Below are 13,012 nucleotides of genomic sequence, written 5' to 3' on the forward strand. Positions count from 1 at the left end.
CCTTGTTACATACAAGCTGAGTGTGACATGTATAATGAATGATTCATTTGCTTAAAACTGGGACTACTACAGTACTGTAATATAGTAACTGATTTGCTTGATATTTCCAGTCTCAAATTGTTCATCAACTGAAGTTTCACAATAATATTCCAGGCATAATCTTTTTGCTATACTCATTAATCTCTGCTTGGAAAATGCACAAACCTACTTATAAAGGGGTAAGATCAATCAATGGATCCCATTGTTTAAAAAGTTGCAACAAAACTAAATAACTAGATGATGACAAAGTGAGACTTTCATTTTGATTATCCAATCTTTACATACTTTAAAGGTTAAAATCCAATGTTATCTCTTCATATTAACTGCTAATAAAAAGAAACCAATTTTTGTTTTTTTGATAATATTTACCCAATCATAATACTTTACAGTAACTACTACTACCTCACAAATCAAGCATTCTCATGTTAAAACGTTTTAGCTAAAAAAACTAAAAGTTATCTGGACACCTAGGTGGCAGTTAGAGTGATATCCCCATGACACCAGGACTGGCACCAAATCCCCCATGAAATCGTCAGTTATGACTGCAGTGGAATGCACACTCGATATATGGATGCAACTGCAGGGAAAGCTGGGAGGGTGCATGCATATTATGATTGGGAAGTATTATTGAAGAAACATATTTTACTAGAAAATATTGGTTTCTTCTTCAAATATGTTAACTGATCAATAATAATACCTTAGAAGAATAGGTAAGAGGTGGAGGAAGATACATCCCCTTACCCTGGAGAGACCTTCTCTGTTCCCCTAAGGTATGTGAGTCAGCTTCTAGATAATTCAACTAGACCAAAGACTCCATAAGCAAGGGTGCAACTTTGGAAGGGAAAATTTTTCCTTCCTGCCAATCCATCACAAGTTGTGAAGCTGGATCCTGATGAAGCTGTTGAATGACTAAGAAACATAACCTTTAGCTCCATGGCTTTGGATCCCACCAGAACATATTGAGCCTTTTAGGATGAAAGATCTCTGAGACAAAAACCTGAGAAGTATACTCAGATTTCCATTCCATGGTAGAGATAATATCAAAACAGTTTCACTCATGGGCAATGTTTCTGACAGATGTCCTGACTTATTGAGCCAAGTGGTGAAGCTAATTCACTGGTGTGGGTTTATTCCTGATATTTAGAATGAATAATCTGCTTTATCCAGGACTAAAGTGTGCCCATATATTGTCCTTTCCTTCTGTAAGGACAAGTTAAGTGATCTCCAATGGCTTGGTTTTCCTTAACTACCACTTCAGAGTTTGCACTGGTTCCTGTATATAACCTTGAGATTAAGTATCCAAATGATCAGTACCTGTTCTTGCCAATGCAAGCATGGGTCATCTTGAGTGATATTAACCCATTTTATTGGAACTGCATATTCAGTCATGTTTGTACCCTGATAGATACCACTTGGTTAAGGATCCAATAAAACTGGTCATGAGTAATCCAAAATGGGCAGATCAGATGGGTCTTTGGTTTGTCAAATATCCTCTCTTCCATGATAATGCTGTGTATGAGTCATCATGGAATGGTAGGTTTAAGTTGTAATTGCTGCTAATTGTTTCTCATCTAAGAGCCATAGGAAGTTAGCCATTGAAGTATTGATGCCTTCAGTGGTATAAAGTGTTTCTTGTGTACACCACCATGAGAATATATTCCGATGCCTTCGTATGCCGTTAAGGTGGAGGGCCACTTCTCATGTGATTTTTCCACCAATGGTTGCAAGAACGCTTTGTTCATGAGGGCATATGTTTAATAAGATCCAGATTTTCATATTCTGGACTCTGGGCTGAGATATAAAAAAAAACTGTCATTATGGTTGCTTAAAGTGGATGAGGGAACAGCTCTATTTCCTGGTGATTCTGTTGCAAGATTGATGAGGTTGATCCAAAATTTCCCATTTGAGTGGAGTAGTCAGGATGAGAAGACATTCTGACTTTTTTGCTTTCATCATAGGTCAATCCCATTGGGCACCTATTGAATGAAAACTCAGGGATAAGAGACCATTCCATCTGTATTAGTTTGGTTCTTGCAGAATAATGAGCCTGCCAGTATATTGACCAGCCTAGGGTATGTCAAGCTTGGGCATGGATTTATCATTGAGAACACCACATTTAAAAATCCCAGACAAGAACACAAACAGCTGGGGATTTGGATCCACCTTGCTGTTTAAGATAAGTCACCATGTTCGAGTTGTCAGACAGAACAAGAACTCTTATTCTTAGGTAGGTTTCCCAGCCACCAATGAAAGTTTTAGGAATGGTTTTCATCTTGAGAATACTGATATGTAAATAATGATCCTGAGGTGTCCACACTCCACTGGTATCCTGAAATGATAGGAGATTTGCACCTCAACCCCCAGTCTCCTGTGTTTGCAGCCATACACATCGTAATTGCTGGAGGTTGTACTTGCATAGGTATCCCTGATGCGGTATTGTGCAGATCATGAAAGTTCGTCCAATGGACAAAGGATTGGCCTCTATTTGGACCACAGAATCATTGTAAGGGAGCCCAAAAAGATGACCTAGGACTAAGATATTCACTGCCACATTGTACAAACCCAGCAAGTGAAGGAATTTTCTAGTGGGTGGACTGTTCCTTATAGGCAAGGAGACCTCCAATGCACTAATTAAATTCTTGTTTCTAGGAAAGACATATTATATCTACTTGAATGCTGAGTTCCAGACCTAACTGACTGAAATCTTGAGATGTCCTTGTTGACAAGACACTGAGAATGAGAAGAAGGGTAACAAGTAATACCATGTCTTGCTTCAAGAAAGTATTGGTCTGCTGCTTTGTAGGCTGTAGTTTTGTAGGTGAAGCACAGGACTTTCTGGAAGCCATGTAAGTGAGGACATGAAGTTACACCTCTTGGAAGTCCACACTGATTGTGTAGTCTCCCCAACATACAACATTTAGAACTCACTGTCTCATTCCATCATGAACCCAAGAAGATAAAAGAACTGACTGTATGCTCTTAGGTTGGCAACCAAGTGCGGAGTGCTGCACATGTGATTTGAGATAGGGATGGTCTTTTGCAGAGAAACAATAGTGAAAACAATTGCCCTTCCTTTTCCTCTTTAGTTTGGTTTTAAGTTGGTTGTAAATTCAGTAGGACTGCTTTCCTGTGGCCACTGTTCTACGGATGTCCCTGCAATCTTTTGTTAACTGCCTTGCAGATCTCTCCACTGTAGCCGAGACTGTGAAGGATGGAAAGAAGAAATCCTTGGTGGCTTGTTAGAAATTCCATTAACCTGATCATTAAAGAGGAGATTAGATGATTAAATATCTGAGCTTAACTTTGCCAACAATGGTCTTTAAGAAAAGTGGAGGTAGACAGCATTGCATCTCATTCCACCAGTATGTTAGGCATGATGTTGTCCAGCTCTTGAATTGGGATGGGGTACGAAATATTGATCTGCATAGCCAGTCCGTAATTCTGATATATGAAATGATAACTTAGGCTGTTGTTGCTCTCTATCTTGCTCCCCAGTAAATTATATGGTTTTGAACCTTAATGTGCAAGCTGATGATGTCATCATTCCTTGAGGTATGCTTCTGCACCCACATCTTTAGTACCCATAGAATTGTCATCCATTGACTTCTGTCCATAATATGCAAGTCTGTCATGTGTTCAAAGAATGACAACCAGAGAAAACTACACATGTAGAGTGACTGTCAGTCTGGTCTTGCCTACAGTCTAAAGCTGTAAGACAAAACAGAGCAGACAATACATACAGGTGCAGTGAAGCTTGCATCATGTTTTATAACATAGGAGCGTCTGTGCCGAGTTACACACTATGACAAATAATTGAAAAAGGCTGCACATGGCCTGTACAGGTAGAGAATTTGAGTATTGTTATTAATCCTTACAAAGTGGAGGCTAAATAATCAATTATGGCAACAAGTTACATATAGGAAGGCCAGTTTTTGAGTGCCTACATATGTAAAATCACAGAAGTGCCACTTATAGAAACTAAAAGTATGAAGTGGATGCTATGAGTAAACCATATATATTAGGACTATTTGTGAGATAAATAGACCTTGTGTTCCTGTAGTATAGCATATTGATTGGGTTGTATTTTTGGGCTCCAAAAAAAACAAAAAGACCAATAAAACTAAATTTAATGGGAGGAATGCTGTAGTATGGAGATGCAAGTCAAGCTTAACCTATGCTGCATGTTCATTACAAGTGCACAATACCATAACACAGGAGAACCTCTACAGACTGTACAGGTTCTGCAGATAGGATCAACATTTTACTTTCATGATAATTTACTAGATTAAAGTCTATGCAATTTGGTAGTATATGAATGTAAACAGAGAGTGTATTGATATTCTCCCATACATGACAGCTGATAATACGACATGCCAAAGCGTAAGAGTCTCATATTTAGGGGTATATCAGAAGTAGTCAATAAGGACTGCAACTCTTTCATTTCTGAATTTTGTTTTCACAAGCTCAAACTAGCACATGAAGCTCCTTATATTCAACAAGTACATACAGTTGGTAGGTGTTAAAGTTTTAATAAAAAAACCAATCACAGACCTTTCATGATTGCTTTTTGCAATTATGATGTGTTGCTCATACAGGTGACACTTAAATGACACCATAGATTCATTCCTTAGGTTATGGTGTAAATTAAGAAGTTCTTGGGCAAATTAGATTTCCAAGTTTTAAATTAACAATTATAAATGCATAATTAATCTCAGTGGGCGATGAAATGTGTACATGCATTTATGTGAGATGTGCACAAGTCACAGCACATGGTGGCAGAAACAGCATAAAAATTAGCAAAGTGGCACAAACTTAATGTTATTTCCAGAGGTGAAATGATTCACCAAAATATCAATACTTTTGCCATACGAATACAAATGGTGGAGAATCAAAAGAAAAGTACATTTACACTATACTAGTTAATTTAACAGTCAGCAGATATGAATATTCATTAGTCATTTCCTTTTTTATCAGTGATTGAATGTGCCGATGGGATAATTAAAATCAACACTGAATCTGTGAGGGTGCAGATTTCAAACCACACAAGTTTGTCACCTTGTCTAATTTTTTTTATATTTTTTTTATAGAAGAGGAGTGGGTGTTGTTAATAGTTTTCCTTCTTAATTAACAAAAACAAGTGCCTATTGCCATAACAGTTGTGTTGCATTAGCTTGAAGTACAACGTGATAGATTTTGTTTGTATTCATCACCACTGCCATATCAAGACTTGTTCTAAATGAAATTGTCCTCGCAGAAGGAAATTTGCACTATTTCTTGTTTTGAAGAAACTCTGAAATGTCTTCAAAGTTTAAGTGAAGACATGAAATTGGTAATAAAATGTTGTTAAAACATTCATGCAGTGCAAAAACAAAGGGCAAGATGGCCAAATGGTGATGCCTGAAATGACCAAAAAGGTTACTGACAACTAACAGGTAATCTATTTTAAAGTATTTCTGTTATCATATCATAGATGAGAATGGCATATAAACAAAGTCTATGTCTTTCTGTAATCTGCATACTGAAAATATAACCAATATGTTAATACATATAAAAGGGCACCACTTACCAATGACAGACTTTCTAAACATGGAAAAACCATGAAGCTGATATGTGTGAAGGATTCACTATTGATAATGTATTGTATCACAGCCTTTGTATCATGAATCATATTGATACACAGCATAGGTGTATCATTTCACCCCTAGATATTTCTTCATTATAAATGTTGTTAAAATGAAAGTGTGTAAAATCGAATTGGCATATAGCAAGCATCACCAGTACTTTCATTACTTTTAAGATCATCCTAAATCCCAATTTAATTCTGCTGACAAAAAACTTCCTTGAAATGGACAAAACAAATGTGTATTTTACTTGCTTGTGTGCTTCTCATCGGGGATTTCAATTCAAGATCTTATATATCAGACATTTTTATTAATGCTGATGAATTTTTCTCTTGACAGTTTGACTTTGATGAAACTTTCATGATTTCTATATCTCATCTATGGCACGCAAATTTGGTCTTGCTAAATATAGAATTTTGCAAGATACTGCACTAAACAAGTATAATAAAATCTTTGATTAAAATCTACAGAAATAACACACCCTTTTATCCTTAGAGGTAGATATAGTGAATGTGGATGTAAATCTCTGTCAGTTAATAAAAATCAAAGTAAAGTATAAACCACAAATAATGATTTTTCATATAAATAAATTTTATCAAGAGATGCAAACTAAGCTGAGAAAACTTACCAAAAAAAATTTTTGGGGAAGATTATCAACAGTTAGAAAAAACAAAAATGATTAAACTAACATTACCACGCTACAGGTATTTTTTGTTGTTGAAGATTTAAACAAATATGGCAATAATAAATAATATCATTGAAGAACGATAAAATAGATCTTCATAATGATGATAACTGGTAAATAGACTCCAGCTTCAAAACACAGGTTGCAACCAAATCATGGTGAAAGAAATCCTAAAGTGCATTAAATCCTTAAAAAATAAAAAGACACCATTACATGGTAACATTTAAATAATGAAGTGATCAAGTACACATCTTATATAATGATGCTAACTTATATTTCATTTTCTAAGCTGATACTCAAATCCCAGATATTTGGCTATTTATAAGCAAAATAGGAATTCGACTCTCCCTGAAAGTTTTCAGTAATAATTTTAGGTTTTATTGGTAAATTATTTGTTGTTATTCTAAATTACAGAATCAATCATTTTTGAAGTTTTCATGACATAATGTAGGAAAACCAAGCTGGATTCTGAACTAAAAAAATCCACAATCGATCAGATATTTGCACTATATACCATAACAGAATTTCCAAAATTCTGAAAACAAAATCACTTTTCTTTTATCAAAGCTTTGATACTGTTTTAGCAGGTAGGAGTATAAATAAAATTAATTTCTCACTGGCATTATTCTCTGTTTCTTAATGATCTGTAACCTTTCTTGCAACAAAATGTTCCAGAGTAAATACAGATTTAGATTTAGAAGGATATGAGGCTTCACCATATCTCAATTTTTAAAAAATGATATTATATGTTGGAGTTGCTGTAATATTCAGGACAGATGCTGATTCTTTCTAGGAAAATGTTAATGGTTTTTACATGTATGCTAATCTTACGATATGCAGGAGGCGATGCTGTAATATTCAGAAAAAATGCACATTCTTTCCAGGACAGTGTTAATGCTTTTTACATATTAAACTATGGCAACTTAGTATATTCCCTTTACATCAAGACTGATCATGATATTTGGTACAAACATAACTGATCAATCTAAACTTGGCATAATTACGACTTCTACATGTGATACATTTCAGGACTGAGATGTCCTTTAAAAAACAACAAAACAACTCAGATTCTTTAAAAGCCACTGAACACAGAATGCATCTTCACACAACAGTGATTCAGTTATTTCTCAATTTAGTTAGTATCTTCACAATGTGATGAGCTCTGAACAAACGTTCACACTGCTTGCTTACTGCACTGAGCATGGGGCAGATGTTTGATCTGTGCTCATACAGGTAGCAGTATTGTTTTAACCATTGAAGGACAGCTGTTTGTTGTTGTTGACAAGTTTTGTTCTTTTGCATTCTTTATTTTAGTTATTTGTAGAGATTAACTGCTATTACATGCTTGTAATAACCCTGCCATCTACTAATCTCATGCAGCAAAGGGAAAGCCCCAAGAAGTACTGAAGAGCTGTATCAAAACTTAATAAATGTTTAAAAACATGTGTTCTTTCTAATTATTGCTGTTATTTTTGACACTCAAAAAGTGTTTTCTTGTCCCAAGACAAGGTGGGGTTGGGGTTGGGGGGTCAATGTATATGACTCAAAATAAGAAAAGATGAGCTTATAGAAAATGATTAGAAAATCAAATTTGAATAATGGAATGTTTTCTTTGAAGCATTTAATAATAAAGTTCAAACAAAAAAAAAAGGCTGGCAGACATATACAGCCATAAAAATACATAAAAGTCTTTAAAATCCATTGGACTGCATGTGGAATATATATTTAATTGCTGATTTTGCTGCTCTCAATATTTCATCAAAGAGCTTTAAGGTGATGCTGGTGTCATTACTGTTCAGTACCGCACTCATTACTTCCGACTCCCCTGAAAATATTGTTTCATTTTTGGGGGCCTGAAAATGCTCTTTATGTATCTGCCCTGATGCAGCAATGCATATTAAGCTCCAGAATAACTAATGCTGAAATGGTTTCTGCTGTACATGAAAATTATAAAATACCCCTCACTTCCGTTACAAATGAAATTCACAAAGTCAAACTACATCGACCTGGAATTCTGAAATGAATTATGGATGGGCTTTGATCTCTTCACAGATGACTCATCTTTCTCTGAATCACAGCTGCATTTCAAGTTTCCTCTAAAAAAATTTAATCACTTTTCCACTCTTCTAGCTTTACCATTCCAACTACCAAAATTATCATGTTTTGTATTTCAAAGAAATACCCCGGTAAAGTAAATGAGACTTTAAAGAAACACTGCTGCTGATCATGAAGTAGCTTATAAGAATAACAATGGTTTGAACATTTTCATCCATGGTAATTAAGTGTAACAACTTTTTGTTTCTTCAACACACATCTCCGATTTACCATACATAAAATGAATTGAGTTATTCCACTTCACTTTACCCATACAAATTAGCCTAATGGTGTCCTCAAAAGCAGTACTCAAAGCAATAGCAAATATAAAATCACTTTAGCTAGTCAATTAGTAACCTGTGGTATGGTGGCTATTGATCTCTGACCACCTTTTCCTTAGACTAATCATTTCTAAGACAATTAAGTTTAAATGCAATTAGCATGATGCTATGTGGATCACAACCGCTTATACTGGCAACAGTATGTCAAGAAAGATCTCCTCTCTTGTTCATCTTGAACAAATTTACTGCAAATCATGTTTGTTGTTTTTTTTAAAAAGACTGGTGGAGCAAAATCTCACGTTTTTCAAGTGACATATCAAGTGACATATCACAATCTGGCAGGTGACACATCATGATCTGGTTTGGTTTCTATGAGTATGCAAGTGACTAATCAGGACAATTTATTTCCTAAACTGTCTGTGGCACACTACACAGGCAATGACTCTTAAGGCTGCTTGATCAATAGGGGATCTGCTGCAGCTCTGAGATTTATGCTACTGATGCTTTTGCACTGCCTCTGAAATTTTCCTCAGTTCAAAGTCTGTAGCTCTAGTATGAATGTCACTTCCTGATGGAGCGATTGTGCGAGATTCTCACAAGACTCAGGGTTAATATTCAAGTATTTCAAGGATGACTGGAGAAAATCTTTGAAGCTTTTCTTTTGAATACCATGAAAATGTAATCCATCCTTCAGGTCACTGTAGAAAATCTTCTTTGGTAGTTGCTCTTCTCACATCTTGGTATCAGGACCTGCTCATCTATCTGATTTCATTAGCAGAGTGTGGATGGTTGGAATGCCTGCCCATGCAAGACCCCCTGAGTATGGGACCCTATCTTGCCATCTTAACCTTATCAGTTTCCTTAGGCATCCCATTTAAAAATGGTTCAGCTTCTTGGCATGGCATCTGTACCACAGTTGCTCAACCCAAGCTTGATGCTGAGAAAAAAAAAAAAAAAAAAATAATCTGAAGGAAAAAAAATCATACAGAGTGACAAAAATACCTTATATTACCCCCATGACCTGTTCTGACATAGGACCCTCTCTATATAATAGATAAGAGAGATGGTACATAACTTCCAAATACTTTGTTCCACCCATCACCCTTAATTTCCTTCTGCAATTTCCGTTTTTAAAGGCAAAAGTCCATACTATATGGCTTGTTTTACTCCTGAGATAGAGAGGGTCCTATGTCAGAATGGGTCATGGGGGTAATCTAAGGTATTTTTGTCACTCTGTATGATTGTTTTCCTTCAGATTATTGTTTTTTTTCTCAACATCAAGCTTGTGTCGAGCACCTGTGATCTGTACATCATCCAGGTTTCACATGCATACAGCAGGATCAGCAACACAACGGCCTTGTAAAACTTGATTTTATTTTGCAGACTAATGCCTCTGTGCTCACAGCCTCACGCACACTTGTGCATATTCTGCCAAAGGCCACACTAGCTTTAGCAATTCTTGTACTGGTTTCATTATCAATTTGAACTGCATATGGCAGTGTACTGCCAAGACAGGTGAACTTGCATTGAGGGTTTGGCCTTTTACTGTGGTGGCTTTCCTGGTGCAGGTTGGTGCATCACCCATCTTCTTGATATTGGCTGTCCGAATGAAACTGTCGCAAGCTGAAGAGAAATGACCAATACTCTGCTGTATGTCAGATTCAGATTTGGCATTTAATAAATTGATCTTAGCAAACATGAGATCATGAGAAGTCACTTCCTGTAACTTAGCCTTGGCTTGTAATCTTCTCAGATTGAAGAGTTTGTCATCAGTCTGGCATCTAATGACAATCCAAGTGTCAAAGTTAGCTTCAGACATATACAGCTGAGTCGATAGTTAATATTCTGATAACTTGTTTTATGAGAAATGGAGCTGACAAATTCATATGAGAAGGAACTTTGCACTGTACCACTAAGTACTATCTGAATTGATCCCATACTTTTGTTTGCAAACAACATTGTGAATTATGTATGCCAGTGGCTTCCCATTCACTTTACAAAGTAAAACTCTATCAACCTAGAGTTCTGAAATGCATTTTTGCTGGGTTTTGCTGATAGCTTATTGCTTCCTAAATCACCTTCAAAAATACTGATATAATCATGTTTTTTGTTTAATATATATAGAGTAAAATCTGACTTCAAAGAAACATAGTCGCTGTTCACAAATTTGTCAATAATCTATGGATGGCCTAACCCTTCTCATTCAAAGCAATGTGTAATAACTTTTGTTCTTCAACATACATCTAGCATCTCTTTAACTATAACGTAAAAAGATTTGGGTTGTTCCACTCTGTGAACTTTACCTATGCAAATTAGCATAATTTGCTCCCCCACAGCATATTCAAAGGGCTTAACACATCAGCCTAGCTATTGTCAGCCAATTAACACCTGACCTCACTGACTTTTAATGTCCTCAATGATAATGAGCTGTATAAACTGCCATAGGGATAGTTTTACAAGAGCATTAAGTAACACTGTTTACTGTTTATGCATCCTATATATTACATGTCATGTTATGGCAAAGTAAGAAAAACTAAAAGTGACAATTTTCATGTCTGACAGCACATACTTCTGAAGAAAAAAAATCAACTTGCATTAATTATGGAAAGCAATTTGAATTCATATTGAGGCTTCTTCCAAACTTCATGTAAATCACACATAAAACACAAGTTGTTGAGAAAAATGTATGAAACATTTGTGGCAAAGAATTGTATACTTACTGTATCCAGTATTGAGCCACTGCAAAATAAATTTTCCAAAGTTACATACACTTGTACATAATGTATATTCAAATGTGTTTAAACTGCATAATAACAATAATTTTCAGAAAGAAAGTTTTGATGATAAGCAAATGAAGCTTTATTAGAAGTCATTGATATTTTCTTGCTGAAAGCATACATACACCTTCAATGGTAACACTGGACAACAAATTTTTACAAAAGTCATGTTACTGAAATAAAATTAGTCAATTCTTATCAATTTTTATGTGCTGAACACGAATATGACAGTCAAATTGCAAAATTGGCTCTAGTTTTTTTGTAATCTGCAAGAAATTAATGTTTACATAACGAAATGCATTCCAATAGTAAAAGGTCAACTGTAATAGCCTACCTATAAAAAATCAAGTCATTGACTACATCTTAGATTTCTTCGCCTGTCTCTTGTACAGCTGTTCGGGAGCATCTCTGAGGAGTGTCCAGCAGTAGTCAGCCAGCATTGTAGTGGACCATTTTCCCTGGTATCTTTGTTCCATTGTTGCGATATCTTGATGAAAACGTTCGCCGTGTTCTTCACTAACAATACCACAGTTGCTAGGAAAGAAATCCAAATGGGAATGAAGGAAGTGAATCTTTAGAGACATATTGCAGCCAAGTTTCTCATACTTCATCAACATGTCTTCTACTAGTTCCTTATAGTTTTCTGCCCTAACATTTCCGAGGAAGTTTGTAGAAACTAGGCGAAAAGCATTCCATGCTTGTTTCGCGTCACCTTCCAGCAAGTTGTTGAACCGGTCATCTTTGAAAAGCTCTCGAATCTGAGGACCCACAAAAACTCCCTCTTTAATCTTTGCTTCGCTGAGTCGAGGGAATTTTTCATGCAGGTATCGGAATGCTGGCAAAGTCCGGTCAATGGCTTTCACGAAGTTCTTCATCAAACCTAGTTTGATGTGAAGGGGTGGTAGCAAGATTTTCTGAGCCTCAACCAGAGCTGGGTGTTGGATATTCTTCTCTCCAATGGCTACATTCTGCCTGTGAGTCCATTCCTTCCTCATGTAGTGCATTTCCCTTGCTCGGCTATCCCACTCGCATAAGAAACACATGTATTTTGTATATCCTTGCTGCAGTCCCATTAAAAGGGCAACTACCTTCAAATCACCACAGAGGTGCCAGCTGTACTTGTTATACTCAATGGAATTCAGTAGCTGCCTTAAGTTATCGTATGTCTCTTTCATGTGGACAGCATACGCTACTGGAATAGATGGAAGAATGTTTCCATTGTGCAAAAGCACAGCCTTGAGACTCAGTTTCGAAGAGTCCACAAATAGTCTCCATTCTTGTGGGTCATGAGTGATTTTTAAAGCATTCATGAGGCCCTCAATATCGGAACAGAATATCAGATTACTTTCCTTTCTGAAGAAAGGCTCCAATTGCTGGTGGCGCTTTCGATATGCAGTAATTGTGACATCTTCTTCTAGAAGATTCCATTGTTGGAGTCTTGATCCTAGCAATTCTGCCTTGTTCTTTGATAAGTCCAAATCACGAATCAGGTCATTTAGTTCTTCCTGTGTTATT

General features: G+C 36.1%; 1 protein-coding gene across 1 annotated transcript in view; it reads right to left on the reverse strand.

The window, feature by feature from the left end:
- LOC149803001 (uncharacterized) overlaps positions 1 to 13,012 on the reverse strand; it is a 326,500-nt gene that overhangs the window by 103,575 nt on the left and 209,913 nt on the right. The window contains exon 29 of the mRNA XM_089953863.1: positions 11,441 to 11,459. Coding sequence (XP_089809989.1) covers positions 11,441 to 11,459 — 19 coding nt within the window. The remainder of the gene's footprint in view (positions 1 to 11,440; positions 11,460 to 13,012) is intronic.

This window comes from Sinohyriopsis cumingii, chromosome 3, assembly GCF_028554795.1.
Source record: "Sinohyriopsis cumingii isolate HCF-2022 chromosome 3, ASM2855479v2, whole genome shotgun sequence".
NCBI classification, from domain to species: Eukaryota; Metazoa; Mollusca; class Bivalvia; order Unionida; family Unionidae; genus Sinohyriopsis; species Sinohyriopsis cumingii.